Source organism: Danio aesculapii, chromosome 8 (genome assembly GCF_903798145.1).
Source record: "Danio aesculapii chromosome 8, fDanAes4.1, whole genome shotgun sequence".
Classification (NCBI taxonomy): Eukaryota; Metazoa; Chordata; class Actinopteri; order Cypriniformes; family Danionidae; genus Danio; species Danio aesculapii.
Genome location: NC_079442.1, coordinates 41,799,880 through 41,821,283, shown reverse-complemented (window position 1 = coordinate 41,821,283; position 21,404 = coordinate 41,799,880). Strand labels below are relative to the sequence as shown.

Below are 21,404 nucleotides of genomic sequence, written 5' to 3'. Positions count from 1 at the left end.
AAATTATTAATAAACTATTGAAATCAACATTTATATATCTTATTATTCGGGCATATACTAATAGTTAACTAATATGTTAATAAATGCTTTATTAACTCAACTTCACGCAATTTTGTGACCTAATCTAAAGTGAGGACTATTTATGCTTTATAAATCCCTTATAAATGACAATTAAAGGCTCAGTATAAAATGAACAATAATCTTTGCAATATTTTCTAAAAAATAAAATTACTGTAAAGTTTAAACATTGCCAAATAACAGGAGTGTCAAAATAAGACATAAAACTGGATAAAACAACAACAACAACAATGTAATAATTTAACAATATAATAAGATGCAATGTTTAAACTCTACAGTTATTTTTCTTTAGATAAGGTTGCAAAGAGTTATTTTTCATTTGAAGTACAGTTTTATTTGTGTATCTTTAAATGAAAAGGAATGAATAATGTCATTTTTCCTGTTTAGAATTTAATTGAGCCTTTATTTGTCATTTATAAGGGATTTATAAAGCATAAATAGTCCTCACTTTAGATTAGGTCACAGAACTAGTTGAAGTTGAGTTAATAAAGCATTTATTAACATACATAGTAGCCCTTAACATATGCTTGAATAATAAGACATATAAACGTTGATTTTAATAGTTTATTAATCATCTACTAACTCATTCTGAATTATCCTAAAAACCCTCAACTACTCTTAAATACAAATGGTTTGTAAACAATGCAATACTTAATTCAGTAATGAAAAATAAATCATTAACAAAGTATGAAAGTACAAGTATTAAGCACATTATAAATATGTTTGTAAGTCAAGAATACAGCAATTGTAGCTGAAATTATAAACTGCTTACTAACGCTTATTAATGTAGAGTTAATGCTTTACAGATAATGAATTAACTATTTGCTAATGCTTAATAAAGGATTTATAGTGTGTTGTTATTAAGTGTTACCAAATATTCTTATATAACTGTAATAATTTTACATATAATTTTTATATCTCCTAATTTATTTACAACACGTTTTTTGGTATTATAATTTCTGTTCATCTATTTGTTTAGTTTTTATGCTAGATGAGGTTTCTTGCGTTGTTCCAAAATCCATTTATAAATTAGCGGCCCTTCTTGAGTTTATTAAGCAGTAGAATCTTTTTTATTACATTATACAGTAATTCAATTCTATTTAATGTACATCTGAAGTATTTACTGTATGTATACCATAAATAACTGACTTATTCTTGTAATGTGGTCATCAGTTTTCAGAAAAACGGGAGCTTTATGTTACCATCATGTGAACCATTTTCATGAACTTGAATTTGATTTGGCTTTTGCCACATTTAACTTATAACTGTACGTAAATGTGTGTGTATGTGTGTGCACAGGTGAATAATGTTGACTTTCGGGGAATTGTGCGAGAGGAGGCTGTGCTGTTCCTGCTGGAGATCCCGCGGGGTGAAGTCGTCACCATTTTGGCACAGAATAAAACTGAAGGTGAGAAGAGAACATGAGCTTCACTCGAACCACACATTAAACACATAAAACTGACGCTGGCTTCACCCACTGTTCCTGTGCACTCCAGCAGTCATTGGAGATGGACTAAAATACCTGTGTACTATTGTTTATGCGTTTATGTTTTATACTTACAAGTAATTTTGTTTGCATTATATCTAAATCATTTACTGATATGTTTACTTTTTTGTATTCATTGATCTATTTATTTTATATCTATCATTTTTGTTATGTTTATTTACATTTTGTTTTATTTGTTTGTTTGTTTGTTTAATGATAATTATGTAGTTATTTTTTTTTATTTTATAAATACACTCACCGGCCACTTTATTAGGTACATCTTACTAGTACCGGGTTGGACCCACTTTTGCCTGCAGAACTGCCTTAATCCTTCATGGCACAGATTCAACAAGGTACTGGAAATATTCCTCAGAGATTTTGGTCCATATTGACATGATAGCATCACTTGTCAGCTGCACATTCATGATGCCAATCTCCCATACCATTACATCCTAAAGATGCTCTATTGGATTGAGATCTGGTGAATGTGGAGGCCATTTGAGTACAGTGAACTCATTGTTCTGTACAAGAAACCTGTCTGAGATGATTCGTGCTTTATGACATGGTGTGTTATCCCGCTTGAAGCAGCCATCAGAAGATGGGTACACTGTGGTCATCAAGGGATGGACATGGTCAGCAACAATACTCGGGTAGGATGTGGCGTTGACACGATACTCAATTGGTACTAATGGGTCCAAAGTGTGCCAAGAAAGTATCCCCCACACCATTACACCACCACCAGCTTCCTGAACCATTGATTCAAGGCAGAATGGATCCATGCTTTCATGATGTTGACGCCAAATTCTGACCCTACTATCCGAATGTTGCAGCAGAAATCAAGACTCATCAGACCAGGCAACATTTTTCCAATTTTCTATTGTCCAGTTTCAATTGTAGCTTCAGTTTCCTGTTCTTAGCTAACAGGAGTGGCACCCGGCGTGGTCTTTTGCTGCTGTAACCCATCTGCCTTAAGGTTGGAAGTGTTGTGTGTTCAGAGATGCTCTTCTGCATACAGTCCCTCGGTTGCAACATGGGGTTATTTGAATTACTGTTGCCTTTCTATCAGCTTGAACCAGTCTGGCCATTCTCCTCTGACCTCTGGCATCAACAAGGCATTTGTTCCCACAGAACTGCCACTCACTGGATATTTTCTCTTTTTCTGACCATTCTCTGTAAACCCTAGAGATGGTTGTGCGTGAAAATACCAGTAGATCAGCAGTTTCTGAAATACTCAGACCAGCCCGTCTGGCACCAACAACCATGCCACGTTCAAAGTCACTTAAATCACCTTTCTTCTCCATTTGATGCTCAGTTTGAACTGCAGCAGATCATCTTGACCATGTCTCCATGCCTAAATGTATTGAGTTGTTGCCATGTGATTGGCTGATTAGAAATTTGCATCAAAGAGCAGTTGGACAGGTGTACCTAATAAAGTGGTCTAAATATTTATAGATTTATATATACATTAATGACATTTTGTTTATTTATATATTGATGTTTTAGTGTCAGCTTATTGTATATTTTTACATATTTGAATACTTTTTGTTCTAATTGCACAAAAGTAAAAAGTAAAAAAAAAGTCATTTATTTATTTATATATATATATATATATATATATATATATATATATATATATATATATATATATGCATATATATATATATATATATATATATGCATATATATATATATATGCATATATATATATATATATATATATATATATATATATATATGCATATATATATATATATATATATATATATATATATATATATATATATATATATATATATATATATATGCATATATATATATATATATATATATATATATATATATGCATATATATATGCATATATATATGCATATATATATATATATATATATATATATATATATATATATATATATATATATATATATATATATATATATATATATAGCATATATATATGTAGCATATATATATGTAGCATATAATATTAAGACATCTTTTACTTTTTTTAAATAAATAAATCTTCTTATTACAGTCAGCAATGGAGTACTGTCAGTAAAACTTGTTTATTCAGTTTTTAAAATCATTAAAAATCACCAATTGATTATGATGATGATAATAATAATAATAACAATTTTCTATGATATTTAGTAATATAAACAATAATAGAAATAGGAAGAGGTTTCTTTGCATTTAGGTCACCATTTATAATAATAATAATAATAATAATAATAATAAATTATGATAATTTGTTATGATATAAAATAATGCAAACACCAATAATAACAATAGGAAGAGGTTTCTTTGCAAGTAGGTCATCATAAATGTGGCATCATCACCATCAAGTTTGAAAGGCCACACACATTCCTACATGCAGCAGTAGGACGAGTGTCCAGTAAATACATCAGTGTATGTGTGAAAGGGCCTGAAGCTCTGTCTCTTCAGTCCTCCCTCCCCCTGAACACACACAGGCCACGGCTTGTTGCTCATCACTACAAAACCAGTTAGAGCCAGTTTCAGCTCTTCCAAGGACTGTTGTGCCAAGTGTGGTCATGAGCACACGTCTACAAACATGCACAAATCCTGATTTTCATGTTTGTGAGCTTCCTGTTACGTGAGGATCAAAATGCCTGACCTGAAAACCACTGTGCTGAATCTTTACTGCTTCAGTGCCTACACTGAAAAAAAAAATGATGTCTGCAAAATTGTTGCAAACAATTTATATGTGTTGAATTTAAGCAAACAAATTCAATTTAGGAATGTTCAGCTTAATTTGTTTGTTTAAATTCAGCTTAAATAAATAGTTTAAAATCACTTAACATTTAGTAAATCCAATTATTAATCATCTTTGAATATTCTTTTTGAGTATACTAGAGAAGTTTATTTCAACATATTCACATCATGAATAATTAATACATTTATTCATTGATAACCTTTATAAAAGTGCAAGATTTGTGTATTTCACTGGCTCATTTCACTCAAAAAAAGATACTTTATTACTTTTTTAGTTCAAAATACTTATTTAAAATGAGCTGAAACAACACAATTCTTGAGATTTCATTGGGACAACTTATTTTTTTATGTTAAATCCACATAAATTTATTAAAAGTGTTAAGTAAACTTAATCAATTTGTGTTGAGACGACATGAATGAATTGTGTGGAACCCTGCATTTTATACAGTGAGTCACTGACAAAACAGGCTGCGAAAACAACTCTCAAAAAGCAAGTATTGTCAGTCAAAGGAAAATTTATTACTGTAAATAAATGGCTTGATTGATTGTAGCAATAATAAACACTCATTGGCCACTTTATTAGGTACACCTTACTAGTACTGGGTTGGACCCCATTTTACCTTCAAAACTGCCTTAATCCTTCGTAGCATAGATTCAACAAGGCACTGGAAATATTCCTACGAGATCTTGGTCCATATTGACATGATAGCATCACACAGTTGCAGTAGATTTGATGCAAATCTTCCATTCCACCACATCCCAAAGGTGCTCTGTTGGATTTAAATCTGGTGACTGTGGAGGCCATTTGAGCACAGTGAACGTATAGCCATGTTCAAGAAACCTGTCTAAACTTAATTAATTCATTTTCCTTCGGCTTAGTCCCTTTATTCATCAGGGGTCACCACAGGGGAATGAACCACCAACTTATCCAGCATATGTTCTGAGAAGGTTGCTGGTTTAAGTCCCGGCTGAGTCAGTTAATAAAACAAAAGACATTGTGATAGATTACAGGAAGGCTTCTTCTACCCCCAGGTATATATCCCAAATATCTAGGGATATTTCAACCTAACACCAGGCTGTCTTTAAAAAAGTTCAACAAAGACTGATTTTTCGGAGGAAACTTAGATTGTTTTGGGTTTGTACCTCTATGATGACACTGTTTTATAAACAATTTATTGAATCTGTTTTGTCTTTTTGCATTGTAGCTTGCTACGGTAATCTGAGTGTGTCAAATAAGAACAGGTTGAGTAGCCTGGTGAAGGTGGCAGGCAAAATCATTGGTTTTAACCAAACTGGTCCAATGGTGGGTTTCCTCTAGGTGCTTCGGTTTCTCCCACCGTCCAAAGACATGCACTATAGGTGAATTGGGTAAACAAAATCGACCTTAGTGTATGAGTGCATGTGTGAGTGTGTATGGATGTTTCCCAGTACTGGGTTCTGGCTGGAAGGGCATCCGCTGCGTAAAACAAATGCTGGAATAGTTGCCGGTTGAGTCCGCTGTGGCAACCCTGATAAATAAGGGACTAAGCTGAAGGAAAATGAATAACTGAGTATGTATCAATTTGCTTATAACCCTTACCATTTTGTCGGGAGTACAGTGGCTGATATTTGAATGTTTTTGTTTGGTGCCAGAAAGCTAATTTGCTTTTTGCTGGAATTTTGTCATGTCACGTGTGGTTAAGACACAGTGTAGGATATATAGATGTAAAGGATTATTGGCAGTTCATAGATCTTAAGTTAATCATTGACGCCTCCAGCAGTGAGAGCTGTTGGATGTAGAGTATGAACTCTTCTGTGGTCTTGAGCATCTCTGTGTCTCTGTCCGCTGTGGCTCTGGTCGGACAGTGAGCTCTGCTTCTGTCAGGAGCTGAAGCTCATTCACTCTGAGCAGAGACAGATGTGCTGTCAGAGCTTTAATCAGCACCACTGCAGCAGATCTGACCACTCCAGCTCTTATCCTGGAATGACACTCAATACCAGGTCAAACAGCACTGAAGTTTGAGACAAAACAACAACTGATTTGAAAACACGTCCTTTTAGATTATTCAACTAAATGTCATGTGTGTAAAATTAATCAGTGTATGTCTGTCAGTCATTTGATCTGTCCTTCTATACATACATTCCTCCATTGTTTGATCTGTCATTCTTTCTGTCTGTCTATCTATATTTCTGTCTGTCTATTTGTCTGTCCATCTATCTGTCCATCTATCTGTCCATCTTTTTGTTGATCTGTCTGTCCATCTATCTATCTATCTATCTATCTATCTATCTATCTATCTATCTATCTATCTATCTATCTATCTATCTATCTATCTATCTATCTATCTATCGTTCTATCATTCTATCATTCTATCATTCTATCATTCTCTGTCTATCTATCTATCTGTCTGTCTGTCTGTCTGTCTGTCTGTCTGTCTGTCTGTCTGTCTGTCTGTCTGTCTGTCTGTCTGTCTATCTCTGTCTGTCTGTCTGTCTGTCTGTCTATCTATCTATCTATCTATCTATCTATCTATATCTATCTATCTATCTATCTATCTATCTATCTATCTATCTATCTATCTATCTATCTATCTATCTATCTATCTGTCTGTCTGTCTGTCTGTCTGTCTGTCTGTCTGTCTGTCTGTCTGTCTGTCTGTCTGTCTGTCTGTCTGTCTGTCTGTCTGTCTGTCTGTCTGTCATTTGATCTGTCATTCTATACATCCATCCCTCCTTCGTTTGATCTATCAATCTATCTGTCCATCCATTCATCCATCCATCGTTCTGTGTCCGTCTGTCCATCTGTCTGTCCATCTATGTGTTCATCTATCAATACATCTGTCCGTCCGTCCTTCCTCAAAAGAAGCACAAGGCAAAAGTTTAGATTTATATACAGTATCAAACAGGACAACCCCAAATATAAACATTTTTACTTTTAGTTTTTACTTTTTATTGTTGATATATTTTAAGAACCTATTATTTTTTTAATTTTCCTATTTCATTTTCATGTTCATTATTTAAAATGGTAATAATTCATTTTATTTGTTATTATTTACAGCACCTTTTAAATTTTATTATAATTTATTTTGTTATATGTATTATATATAATTTTTTTAATGTGTCACTCATATACTTATGTATTTATTTTATTTATTTAGATTTATTTGTTTTCTTTCATTTAGAATCTTGCTTGATTTTAGTCCCACTTATCTACTCATGTAGTCTCAGTTTCAATCGCCTGATTCAGATTACACACAAAATGTAAATACACTTTCAGAGTTGATTATAAAGCACTGATACTGCTTATTTCATCCCAACCCGATGTTACTGTAAAAGTATATCATGTTGACGAGTCCTTACAATCTTATTTTAAGAAAAGTGTACAATATATTGAAAAAGCAAGCATAAAAATCTTGTCTCTTAATATAACTGTCTTGAGAGCAGATCATAGAAAAACGCATTAAAGAGATTGAACATGAATTATAGGAGTTAAGCTGCTAATTCAATAAAGCGTAAAATTGCCATGGAATTTAGTTGGTTCTACTCTATCTACACTTAGACATGTTTATGAGCTCACATCTCTGTTTTGTCCTAGTTTATGAAGACATCTTGGTGTCCGGTCGAGGAGATTCGTTTTTTATCCGGACTCATTTTGAATATGAGAAAGAGCTTCCTCAGTGTCACGCTTTCTCCCGGGGAGAGATCTTCAAGGTGGTGGACACTTTATATGACGGCAAGCTGGGAAACTGGCTGGCCATCCGACTGGGCAAAGACAACCAGCTGCTGGAGAAGGGCATCATTCCTAATAAGAGCAGGTCAGAACTCACTGTGTCTGCTTAACTGGCTGTTTGACTATTTAGTGAGGTTTGTAATTGTAGAGTGGAGAGTGAATCAAGATGAGGGGTTATGGGTCACACTTTATTTGAATGTACAATTCACACTATTAACAAACCATTAACTAAGACTTTTAACTCAATAAGCACTAATTAATACTATATACAATAAATTACTAATCAGCTGCTTATTAATAGTTAGTATGGTACACTCTCAGAAAAAATTATACAATTTTGTTCCAAAGAAGGTACAAACCCTTGTCACTGGGGTAGAACCTTTTTATGGAATAGAATTGCACCTCAAGACAAAAAAATAAATTTGTATCATTGCAGTTTGTTTTACCGACATTATTTGTACAACGGGAAACCAAAATGTACCTTTGGTTCTTAACCTGCAGATACAATATTGAACCTTCATCAAAGGTACAAATCTGATCCATAGACGTACCACCACAGTGACAAGATGCTTTGTACCTTAACAGTGTCACATGTGTTTCTTCAAGAACTATTTAAAGACATTTTGCTACTGTAACCTATTCAAAATGTGTCAATTTATTTTGAGTAAATACAAAACATCAAATCCATTTTTCAACAGTTTTTTTGTGTAAATGCACCTTTTCCATTTACAATAAAGAATAAAAAATACTTTAACATAATTTAAAAGATCTATTTTTGCTAGATATTTCACAACACTTTTCATAAAACTGTTACAGAAACACATTCTCCCATACACAATATCTAACATTTTTTTTTCTTCAATTTTCACACAATACCTCTGTAATCACTTAAAAGTTCAGTTTATTAATTTAATTTAATTTACTTTTAAAATAGAAGTAGAATTATGCAAAGGTATTGTAAGGAGATATGCACAATGTTTGATTAGCTTTACAATACTAAAATGTCTTCATGAACACTTTACATATGCAGGACTTTTGCCAGCTCATGTGTGTAGTGGAAAGCAAACGCCAAAAGGTGCGGATATCAATGATGAATATGTATTTATCAGAAAATGCTTACCAAATGTTTACAAAATGGCTTAAATGTTTAGTTAATACCTAGAGTTTAATTTTACTAGTTGTTTTGTATTTCAAAACTAATTAATGTTTATGAGTTTCTTTAAACATATGCCTTTAAATGATAATTTATGATTTAATATGGAAATTATTCTTACAATCACTTTGCCTTTCCGGTAATATTTTTTTTTTATGAGAACAATTGTGTACCTTCATTTCAATTGTACCAAAAAAAGGTACAGAACAGTATCATAAGAGGTCTTTTTTGGTCCATATAAGGTACAACTATTACAAAGGTACAAATCTGTTCTTTAAGGAACATTATATGTTAGCCACCGTTTGTGTAGTATGTACCACCATGTAACGTTTTTTCTGAAAGTGTGGTACTTGGGTTTAGTTATTGGGCAGGATTAGTGATGTAGAGTAAGTGTCTGCATCAGATCAAAACAAAGGCAATATCTAAATCCTGTTCAAATCATTAAACAATCTTAAACAAAAAATCTTTCTTTGCCTATTACAGTGACTTTAAGCACAGATGATTTTTCACCATTACCCTGAAAATGAAAAAATAAAGACTTGATGTTATTATTTTTAGTATTTTTATCCATTTTGTTTAGTATTTTTATCCTTTCCATTCTTTTTCATTTCCTTTTTTATTATTTACAGAACCTATTCATTTTTTTTGTAAACTTTATTTATTGAACACAAGTAAATAGATTCGTTGTATACAAATGATATACAAATGATTTATAAACATTTAACCCAAACATTTAATCCACATAATAATAATAATATTATTTTTATTAAAATAAAAATAATAAAAATAAATAAATACAGAATCTATTAATTTTTTATGTAATTTATGTATTGATTTCATTTATCAAATGTATCTTATATGTTTATTTATTTAAACTATTTGTTAGTTTTTATTTATATGTGACTGCTCTATAATGCTCCATCTCTGTATTTTTCTCCTATGTTGATCAGAGCGGAGCAGATGGCTAACGTCCAGAACACACACAAGGGCTCCGGCAGTGACAGAGCAGATTTCTGGAGGCTGCGAGGTCAGAGAGCGGCTAAGAAAAAGGACCTGCGGAAGAGCCGAGAGGAGAGTTCAGCAGCCGTCGCCACCAGATTCCCAGCCTACGAGAGGGTGGTGCTGAGAGAAGGTGCGTCAGCATGCAGAGAAAGAGAATGATCCCATAGTGCACTATTCAGTATGCTTCACTGGCTGGTTCTCATATTGCAATATTTAGTGTACAGTGGTCCCTTGTTCATTATGGGAGTTCTAAAAAATAACCTGCGATAAGCGAAATCCAAGAAATACTCAGCTTTTATTTTTTACAATTATTATAGATGTTAAAAGGCTGTAAACTCCTCACTACACACTTTATACTTCTTTTTTTCAGACAGGCTTTAACATTTTCACACTTTTCTCTAGTGTTAAACTCTCAATGTTCAAACCTTTGTAGAAAAAAAGTCCCGTATTATAAAATGAATCCAAAGATCCAAACCTGTTGTCAGAAGCAAACATTCATCGCTGTCAGCAAAAGGTTCATAAAGCTTTTTAGCTTTTCTGCCGATCATGTTGGCATCCAGTGTATTTTTTTTTCCTGCAGTCAATGATCCACAAAGCAAAAGCAGACTCCATCCTTAAGTAGGTCGCACAGAGGATGCGCTGGGCACATGACGGATGTAACACACACATTTGCATGTTATTTAAAATGAAATTATTCAGAGGGTGTGGCAGAAATATAAACCGTGTCCTGAGTTGTAGCTGGGCACCACATCAGCCGCCAACTTGCAGCGCCAGTGCGTGTACTCTGATATAAACCTATGTTTACAATTCTAAAATGCATGATGCTGCATGGCACGGTGCATCCGGTGTGCGTCCGCCTTTACGATGGTCTTACTGCAGATAGTTACAACCCTTTTTGCATCCTTGTCGAAACATATGGGTCAATACTCTTTGAATCAGTGCACTAAGAACATGTTCTGCAGGAGGATGAAGAGTTAATAAAAAATGGGTAAAGAAAAAATAATAATAGTATTTTTTTTCTAATCCAGACCACCAATACATAATGTGTGAATGAGATAGAAAAAGTGAAAGCTTATGAAAGTCCACCACTGCCAGCAACCGATGCAGTGGATGGCAAACTTCTTAATCTGCTCATCATACCTGCATCATATTCTCAATAGGACAGCATCTGCTTACACATACATGTATCTGAGCAGACCAGACTAATGCTGCTAATGAAAGCCTCTGCAAACCCACACACAGATGCCTCAGAAAGGTTTAATATGCTTGAAAATGAGCTCTGAGCTTATGGAGAAATAAGAAAATGACTCAATAAAGGCATGATTTATGAGGCAGAAGGCACAGTCGGGAATATAAAACAGGCTGTTTTAAATTCTAAATTCTTCAGATTTTTTTCAGAATCCTCTCCATTTATATAGCTAAACCATATTCATATTATTTTATTCAGGCTTAAACTGATTCTCTGTGCTGTGAAATCTTGGTTGTGAGATTTGTCTTCTTTTCACACAGCGGGTTTCCGGAGACCAGTTGTGCTGTTTGGACCCATCGCGGATGCTGCTAGTGAAAAACTGGCCTCAGAGCTTCCAGACGAGTTTGTCGTGGCCAGTGAGTTGCCAGATAGATGCATTAGATTTAAAGTATGCAAAATGATTTCTTACTCTGTGATTCAAAAAGGTAACATTATAAATTATTCGAAAATGCCAATACAGTTAAACCAATACAACTACACTACCTGACAAAAGTCTTGTCATTGATCCCAGTTGTAAGAGCAACAAATAGAAACTTGACTTCTAGTTGATCATTTGGAAAAGTGGCAGAAGGTAGATTTCTCTGATGAATCATCTGTTGAACTGCATCCCAATCATCACAAATACTGCAGAAGACCTACTGGAACCCGCATGGACCCAAGATTCTCACAGAAATCAGTCAAGTTTGGTGAAGGAAAAATCATGGTTTGGGGTTACATTCAGTATGCAAGAGATCTGCAGAGTGGATGGCAACATCAACCGCCTGAGGTATCAAGACAATTGTGCTGCCCATTACATTACAAACCATAGGAGATCCAAATTCTTCAGCAGGATAGCGCTCCTTATACTTCCACATCAAAGTTTCTGAAAGCAAAGAAGGTCAAGGTGCTCCAGGATTGGCCAGCTCAGTCACCAGAGATGAACATTATTGAGCGTCGTCCAAGCTCATGGAAGTCATACACAATATTAATTCCTTTTCCACTGCACCATGACTTTATATTCTATACTGTACATTATTTCTGTTAAGTGACAAAACTTTTGTCTAAGCAAAGTCAGACCTTACTGTCCTAATGAAATCATTAAAAATCAAGGCATGATCATATTTTATTTAGGTAAAATAAGCGTAATCTAGAGGCCTTTGCCTTTCATATAAGCCACTTGTAATACCAAATGATCAACTAGAAGTCAAGTTATTATTTGTTGTTCCTAAAACACAGGCGACTTTTGTCTGGTGGTGTGTGACAGAAATATGCTAAAAGTAATTAAGACCTAGGAATTAAATGAAAAAGAAATATGTAGAGAAAAAAACTAATTCACGCTATTAATCAAAACTACTGTAGTATTTAAATTTAGTCAAATAACACTGCAATACATTTCAATGTTCACTTTTATTATTGATAAATATAAAAATGAATAATGACGTTTCAAGCATGTTGAATTTAGTCGGTGAAATGTCTTTTCGCTTTACAATATTCAGTGCAAAATTTGCATACCTGCTTTTCCATGTTAATATAATATACACATCAATATAATATATATAAAATATAATATAAAATGAAAATTTATAGAGGTGAAGGAATAATGAAGTCTGGTTTGACATCCTTTGAAGACTTTAAGCTAAAGACTAGCATTTTAGCTGATGTTACAATTGTTCAAGATCAGAAAAAGTTGGGACAGTATTAAAAAGCCAATAAAAAAAGAAAGTAGTAATTTCTAAATTTACTTTGTCTTGTATTTCATTGCAGACAATATAAACACACATTATTTAATGTGTTCCTCATGGTGAGGTTCTTGCAATACATTTTTTTAAAAAGTTGAAACAGTAAAGAATTCACTTTTCACAACACTTAAAAGACATTTAGGGATTGAGACACAAAGTTATGACGTGTTTCAGGTGTCATTTTTTTCCTCATTCTTTTTGCAAACAAGTCTTAAGGTGGACAGCAGTACGGGGTCTTTGTTGTTGCAGTTTTTGCTCTATTGGATTCTCTGTTGGAGACAGGTCTGGACTGCAGGCAGGCTAGTCAAGTACCTGTATCCTTTTTGTACCAAATCATAATTACAATCACCTGTTGACATCCCCTGTTTCAAATTACATCATTATTTAACCAATTTACCTGATTACTAGGATTTCTCTTGTCCAAACCTTTTTTGGAATGTGTTGCAGGTCTGAATTAAGCTGCGGTCACACTGGGCTTTTCCTCCCATAGACTTCCATTCATACGCACGCGAATGCGTCAGACCGGAAACGCAGGGTCATGCGTCAAATTTCGCAGGTTGCTGCGGTGCAAAGTTCAAGCTTGGTGAACTCTGACCTGCGAAATCGCATCACTTGACTGCGTGAGACCAATCGAGGATCAAAACACGACCTCTCTGGACAGAAATTTAAAGCATGGAGCAATCGATTGCTTTTTTTAATGTCTAATCATCTTTTTTTAATCCCGCCCCTTTTCGCAGCGCCGCACGACAGAATTTCACACACACAAAGCCCGGTGTGACCGTAGCTTTACAGGAAAGGATGTACATTTACAAATGAAATAAAGTTTACCAGACAAGCATTTTGTCTTCGTATTGTCTGCAATGAAGTCAAAGTAAATTTAGAAACCACTACTTTTTTTTATTTTATTTTCCATACGGTCCTAACTTTTTCTGATTTGGGGTTGTATATTAATTGCAGTGTAGAGTGTTTGTTGAGTATATATTCATTTTCAATTATTTGTTTAAATGTGTTAATTTTTTGTCAAATCCAACATCAGAAACAGAACCCAAAGACGCAGGCTCAGAAAAATCCTCTGGGGTGGTTCGTCTCAACACTATTCGACAGATCATCGAACAGGTGAAAACAAACACAACTGAATAATCATTATTTACCTTTATCACTCAAAGTGGGCATTGGCACAAGTGTACGCCAATGCTTTTTAAATTGCCTTAAATGACAACGACTGCTAAATGCATGAATGTGACTTCTGCAGGACAAGCACGCTCTGCTGGACGTCACTCCTAAAGCTGTGGACACCCTGAACTACACACAGTGGTACCCAATTGTGATGTTCTTCAACCCAGACAGCAAACACGGAGTGAAGGCCATGAGGCAGCGAGTCATCCCCAGCTCAAACCGCAGTGCCCGCAAACTCTACGACCAGGCTCTGAAGCTCAGGAAAACCTGCTCGCACCTGTTTACCGGTCAGTCCCGGGGGTCCAGACACCTCACTGAAAAATCCATCAATATTTGTCAGTATCACAGACTCCTTTTTGATACAACACGAGAGGTTGTAATATTAACAAAAAATATATATATTGATATTTAGGGATTTACATAAAATATAATATTGATGAACTTGTTTTTGCTAGTTCAGGCCTGTTGTGGATTAATTAGATTAGATTAGATTCAATTTATTGTCATCACACATGTACAAGTACAAGGCAACGAAATGCAGGAATATGACACTAAAACAACTAGTAAGTGGCAATAAGTCGATGTCTTAATGAGCGATTCATTGAATCATTCATTAAAAATGATTTGTTCAAAATGACAGATTCATTTCAAGATGAACCAGTTGACTTTTTTGAATGGATCACTGAATATATAGCCCCTTTCACACAGTAATAGTGGTAAATATTCGGAAAATTTCCGAAACGACTTCACACAGGCAAGAACGTTCTGGAATTCATTCATTCATTTATTTTCTTGTCGGCTTAGTCCCTTTATTAATCTGGGGTCGCCACAGCGGAATGACATCATCCAGCACATGTTTTACCCAGCGGATGCCCTTCCAGCCGCAACCCATCACTGGGAAACATTCTGGAATTTTTCCGGAAATATTTTTCACACATCTATTCCAAAATACTGGTAAATCCTGACATCATTAACCAGAAATGAGCTCTAAATGGCTGTGCTTGTATTTGTAAACATAATAGGCGTCGGGCTTTTGTTGATGATTTCACTTTTATTTAAAACGTTAGCATTCATGCAGCTGCTTTGTCCCAGAGACATCCAAAAGCAGATTGCGAACTGCAGCTAAATGTTTACACATTTGATTACATTACTAATTCTGTTGATGGATGAGTATTGTGAACAACTTCGATGAAAACATATGGAGGAACACTTTCACATGTCGAGATGTACTCACTGGAGCACTCCTTCACTTGAAATTAAACTCTCAACACTTTATCATAAGAATTTTAGCGATCATTTTTTCCACAGTTGGCATTAATAATGAACATAGAAACGTTTTCTGACTACCCTATAGCAGCTAGAAAAATGCGTCTAGAAAAAATATTCAAAGGCTTTTATTTTCATAAACAGTGCGGACGTGAATGCGTCTGAATGTTCTGATTGGCTGGAGTAGACGTCTTGCGTGAACGCGCTTTTTCCGGCAATTTTCCTTCTGCGTTTACACAGCTCAGAGTTTTGGCAAATTGCCGGTAATGTTACAACTTCTCTTTCCTGAAAATTTCTGGAACTAACCAGGTATTTTCAAAAAGGTGTTCATACATGATCCCTTTACATAAAATTGCCAGTAATTTTCTGGAAAATTCGGTATGTGGGAAAAGGGCTATTGACTCAAATGATTAGTTCAAAAGGAGTATCATTCAGGAATATAACACTGCAGTGTTGCTCTGAAATACATAAATCTTCTGCTCATGGTTGGGATTTTTTTTAAGTCTGTTAAATATGTTTATCAATTTATTTAATAAAACAGACAATATTGGGTTTAAAATGTAAAACTCAATAATAATAATAATTGCTAAAACGCAGTGGCGCAGTAGATAGTGCTGTCGCCTCACAGCAAGAAGGTCGCTGGTTCGAGCCTCGGCTGGGTTGGTTGGTGTTTCTGTTTGGAGTTTGCATGTTCTCCCTGTGTTCGCGTGGGTTTCGACCGGGTGCTCCGGTTTCCTCCACAGTCCAAAGACATGCTGTACAGGTGAATTGGGTAGGCCTTAATTGTCCGTATTGTATGAGTGTGTATGGATGTTTCCCATAGATGGGTTGTGGCTGGAAGGGCATCCGCTGCGTAAAACGTGCTGGATAAGTTGGCGGTTCATTACGCTGTGGTGACCCCGGATTAATAAAGGGACTAAGCCGAAAAGAAAATGAATGAATGATAAAACTGATACTCTTGCATCTGTCATTCCGCACAAATATAAAAAACATAATGACACACACGACACGTTGTTTGTTGTCACGATGTTTATTGTCAAAGTGGGTGGCATACTTGATGATAATGTCTTTTAAACAATAATTATCATTTAATTTAACTTGAGTTAGGCGGCACAGTGGCTCAGTGATTAGCACTGTTGCCTCACAGCAAGAAGGTCGCTGGTTCGAGTTCCAGCTAGGCTAGTTGGCATTTCTGTGTGGAGTTTGCATGCTCTCCCCGTGTTGGCGTGGGTTTCCTCAGGTTGCTCCGGTTTCCCCCACAGTCCAAAGACATGGAATAGTTGGCGGTTCATTCTGTTGTGGGGACCCCTGGTGAATAAAGGGACTAAGCCAAAGGAAAATGAATGAACTTAATTTTACATTTAAATTACACCATTGCACAACCAAGCATGCACGTTTCCACACAGATCATAATTGAATTCTGTTTACTCAAAATATTTAATAACAGTGAATTCAAAAGTGGCGTAAAAAGAAACAAATGACAGTCAAATTTTGTGATTGTCAGATATCACTGAATTCACAGTGACACTGATTCCCGGTTCGTAAATCTCCAGATGATTAAAGCCGCTGATGGAAACCCAGTGAGAGAAGTAGATCAGGCTGAGTGTAGAGAAGGCTTGACCTAAATGGAAATGTTTTGATTTTCTCTCTGTGGTCCCCCGTCGGCCTGTCAGCTGTTATCGATCTGAACTCGGCTAATGATGCTTGGTATGGCAGTCTGAAGGAGGCCATCAGAGAGCAGCAGAGCCTCGCTGTGTGGGTCTCAGAAGGGAAGGTAAAGACAGATCTCCAGAACCTTCTGTTCACTCTCAAACAACACCTTCCCTTAAAGTCAACATGAAACACTGTTCACAGCCTGCCTGTTGCACATCCGCCGTCAAATCCAGAATAAAAGCAAGACACTAAAATCAAGATTAAATACAAAAAAAAATAAAATTTAGTTGTTTTATAAGCAATTTATTTATAGTTTTTAAGCAACAGTGATGTCAAACCAGACTTCATTATTCCTTCACCTCCATTAATGTGTATGTAAAAGATATTAACATTTAAAAGCAGGTATAAAAATATTGCACTGAATTTTGTAAAACAAAATGACATTCCACCACTTTTTCATACTTAATAATAAAAGTTAATATTTAAATGTGTTGTGTATTTAATGCATAAATATTGTTTTTATGGTTTTATAATTGTATAAAATTATTTTTTATTTTAATATAAAATAATATCATGTGTATTTTATGATGTAGTAATTAAATGCATTTAAAATATATAATAAAATGAGCTTTTTATTAGCTCTATTATGTGTCTATATATGTATGTGTGTGTATTTTTATATTTATTCAAATGTATATTATTTTTTTTTAAATCTATCCCACATATATATTTAGGATATCTATCATATATATAATATATATAAATGTAATATATAGATATAATATATATAATGTAATAATATATTTAGCTTTTTTATTACCTTTTTTATTTCAGTCCTGTTTTGCTGTATTTAATTACATTTTTTTTATTCAAATTATTTGCACTAAAAATTAATTAATTATAAATATATATAATTCATTTTTTTGGCCTTTATATAATAAATGCATACAGTTATATATAATTATATATTTTGTAAATTATCTTCAATTATAAAAACAACACTTTAAAGAATGATATATTTTGTACTTTAAATATGAACAAAACTATAAAAAATTCATAATAAAATTATATATTTTGTACATTAATTTTAATTATAAAAAAACTGTAATAAATTATTAAAATTATAAAATTATATATTTTGTACATTAATTTTAATTATAAACAAAACTGTAATAAATTATAAAATTAAATATTTTGTACATTAATTTTAATTATAAACAAAACTGTAATAAATTATTAAAATTATAAAATTAAATATTTTGTACATTAATTTTAATTATAAACAAAACTGTAATAAATTATTAAAATTATAAAATTATATATTTTGTACATTAATTTTAATTATAAACAAAACTGTAATAAATTATTAAAATTATAAAATTAAATATTTTGTACACTAATTTTAATTATGAACAAAACTGTAAAAAATTAATAAAATTATAAAATTAAATATTTTATACATTATTTTAATTATGAAAAAACTATTTAAAAAATTTATAATAAAAATATAAAATTATATGTTTTGGACTTTAATTTTAATTATGAACAAAACTATCAAAAACAGTTTTCTAAATGTACACAATGTGTCAACAAAAAGATCAAGATTCATGTTGACTTTAATGCCACATTTTACAACATCTCTTTACTTTAAAATTCCTCCTTTCACATTTCTCCCAATACTCCTCAGCGTTTTCCTCCTAGTTAAACCTCTAGTTTACCTGTTAATGCACGTCCTCCTCTTCTTTAAAGTCCCAGTAGTCATTCCTCCTGTTTTTTCTGTGCTTTTACTGTTCATCATTCTTGCTCTACAGCTTCCGTTCTGTTTTGTTTTTGTGTTTTTCTTTTTGTTTTTCGCTCCTCTATGTACACAAGATCCATCATGTGTCTCTTTTAGCTGGACGGGACGGAGGGCGATCTGGACGTTCATGATGACCGCATGTCGTACCTGTCGGCCATGAGCGCTGACTATCTGAGCATGGACAGTCGGATGACCAGCGATTACGACGACACTGCGGACGAGGGCGGCACATACACCGATAACGAGACCGACGAGCCACTGGACCGGCAGCGAGTGTCCGCCATCAGCCGCTCCTCTGAGCCGGTCATGCCAGAGGAGGTCAGAGTACACATAGAGACACTTGCTGAACTTAAAGGTCCCGTGAAATCAAAATGATGTTTTTTTTAGATGTTAGCATCAGTATGTTAGTCGTTAGGATATCTATGAGCTAGTGTGCTCCAAAATAGTGACAAAATTAGCATTTAGAAGATATAAACATCTGAAGCTTGCACTTTGTCACTTCCGCCTAAATGGGTAAGAGATTTTTATGATGTCATACTTAAGTTTCTCATCAAATCTTGACCAATCAAATGCTCTCTAGTATGTGCTCCGCCCCCTTTTAAGACACTTCTCATTTGTTTTTCATTTAATGCGCTTGAGCTCAAGCACTCTCACTGGCAGAGCTTTCAAAACAATATGCTATTGGCTGTTTTTAAAAAGGGGAGGGGCTACACTATGTCCCACCCTTTCTTCATGTTTTAATTGAGATTATGTCAAACATTGGATATAAAATGCACATTTCAAAGGACTTCACAGGACCTTTAAACATTTTTCCTACATCCCATAATGTGTGAATTATGGAAATCATTTCTGTTAGACTGTTTACAATCAGTGAGATGTTTTTAAAGAAATGGTACAGTGAGGTTTCATTACAGTTCATCCATTCAATATTAAAAGACAGCTTATTACAATTAACAAATTGCTTTAAGCAGACAATAAAAAAATCCCCCAAAATAGGCATATTAAGGACACATGTTGAAGTTATTACTATACTGTGGGCAATACAAAGAGAAACTAATCTTGAGGAACTAAACACTCTGAGCTTTGGCCACAGATCATGTTAAAACACTAAGCATAGCATTATTTTTATGATGGATAAAATTAAACTCGAAATTCTGTATATGTGTTATGGACGACCAAATTCTTTTTATTTAGGATGGCAAAATTATTTAGATGGATGTTCCCCAAAAAGGACATTCAATAAATAATTTCTAACGCTCTAAAACTGTTAGGGATAAGCTGGAAATACAGCCCTCTGACACTCATGGATAGCCTTCAAAAAGCAAAATTAGCATAGTTTCACAGACATGCATGCAAATGGCAAAGTTTTTCTGCCATGGGGTCAGAAAATAATTAATGCCGTTTGGAGAAACAAATTGAGTGTGAAGGATATTATTATTATAGAGTATATTCATTCAGAATTGTAAGATATAAACTGAACATTTTAGAAAAGTAGTCAAGAGTTTTGGCATTGTTAAAATGAGGCATTAAAGGTGAAATTTTGCACCTTTATTTCTTATAATAGTTATTTTTCCTGCAGTTCTGGATTTAAAAATAATATAAACTCTGAATTCTGAGATGTCAATTCAGAATTGGGAGGATCTAGCAGTGAATTTATTATCATTTTGCCATTTCTCCTCTGAATTTGAAGGGAAAAACATCATCAGTGTTAAATTCTGAAGTTTTGAGATATAAACTCATAATTTGAAGTATAAAATGTAAATTCAAGATTGCAAAATTTTATAGTATTTATATCTTTGCTTTTTTTGCAATTTGTAGAAAAAATGCAAAAAGATTATCATAATATGACATTTTTTTCTGACTTTTGCAGTTGGGAGAGAAAAGCAATAATCGCAAGATATCCTTTTAATATTTATTTCACAATTCTTTCACTGTTTTCACAGAAATGCAATCGGAATTGCAAGATGCTAACTCAAACTTGGTTGGGAAAAACAAGTTATGAAAAATCACAGTGACCTTTTATATTTCCTGTAAAGTGTTAGTTCACCCAAAAATATCTTATTAATTACTTATCTAAAATATCTTAATTTGTGTTCCAAATATGAACAAAGGTCTCAGGGGATTGAAACTGCATGACTGAGTAATTAATAACACCATTTTCTTTTTAATTTTGTGTGAACTAACCCTTTAAATCGGTGAATACATTACATGCAGACACATGTTTGAGAGTAAAGGGCATGAACAAGCATTGACATTTTCGCACTTTTAGCATGTTTGCGGCATCGTCTCTCCCACAGTAGCTGAGGTCAGCACAAACACATCTGTGAGTTCCAGGAAAGACGGCAGAGGTCAACCAGCAGGGAGATGCATTATCATGTGTACATG

At 34.0% G+C, this 21,404-nt stretch overlaps 1 protein-coding gene across 4 annotated transcripts in view; it reads left to right on the top strand.

Moving 5' to 3' along the window:
* The window catches only part of LOC130233791 (tight junction protein ZO-2-like), a 191,258-nt gene that overhangs the window by 157,551 nt on the left and 12,303 nt on the right, over positions 1-21,404 (top strand). For all 4 annotated transcript variants that reach the window (XM_056464001.1, XM_056464002.1, XM_056464003.1 and 1 more), the window contains exons 12-19: positions 1,378-1,486; positions 7,870-8,089; positions 10,108-10,289; positions 11,669-11,764; positions 14,163-14,242; positions 14,379-14,589; positions 17,242-17,342; positions 19,116-19,337. In XM_056464001.1, the coding sequence (XP_056319976.1) occupies positions 1,378-1,486; positions 7,870-8,089; positions 10,108-10,289; positions 11,669-11,764; positions 14,163-14,242; positions 14,379-14,589; positions 17,242-17,342; positions 19,116-19,337 (1,221 nt within the window). The remainder of the gene's footprint in view (positions 1-1,377; positions 1,487-7,869; positions 8,090-10,107; positions 10,290-11,668; positions 11,765-14,162; positions 14,243-14,378; positions 14,590-17,241; positions 17,343-19,115; positions 19,338-21,404) is intronic.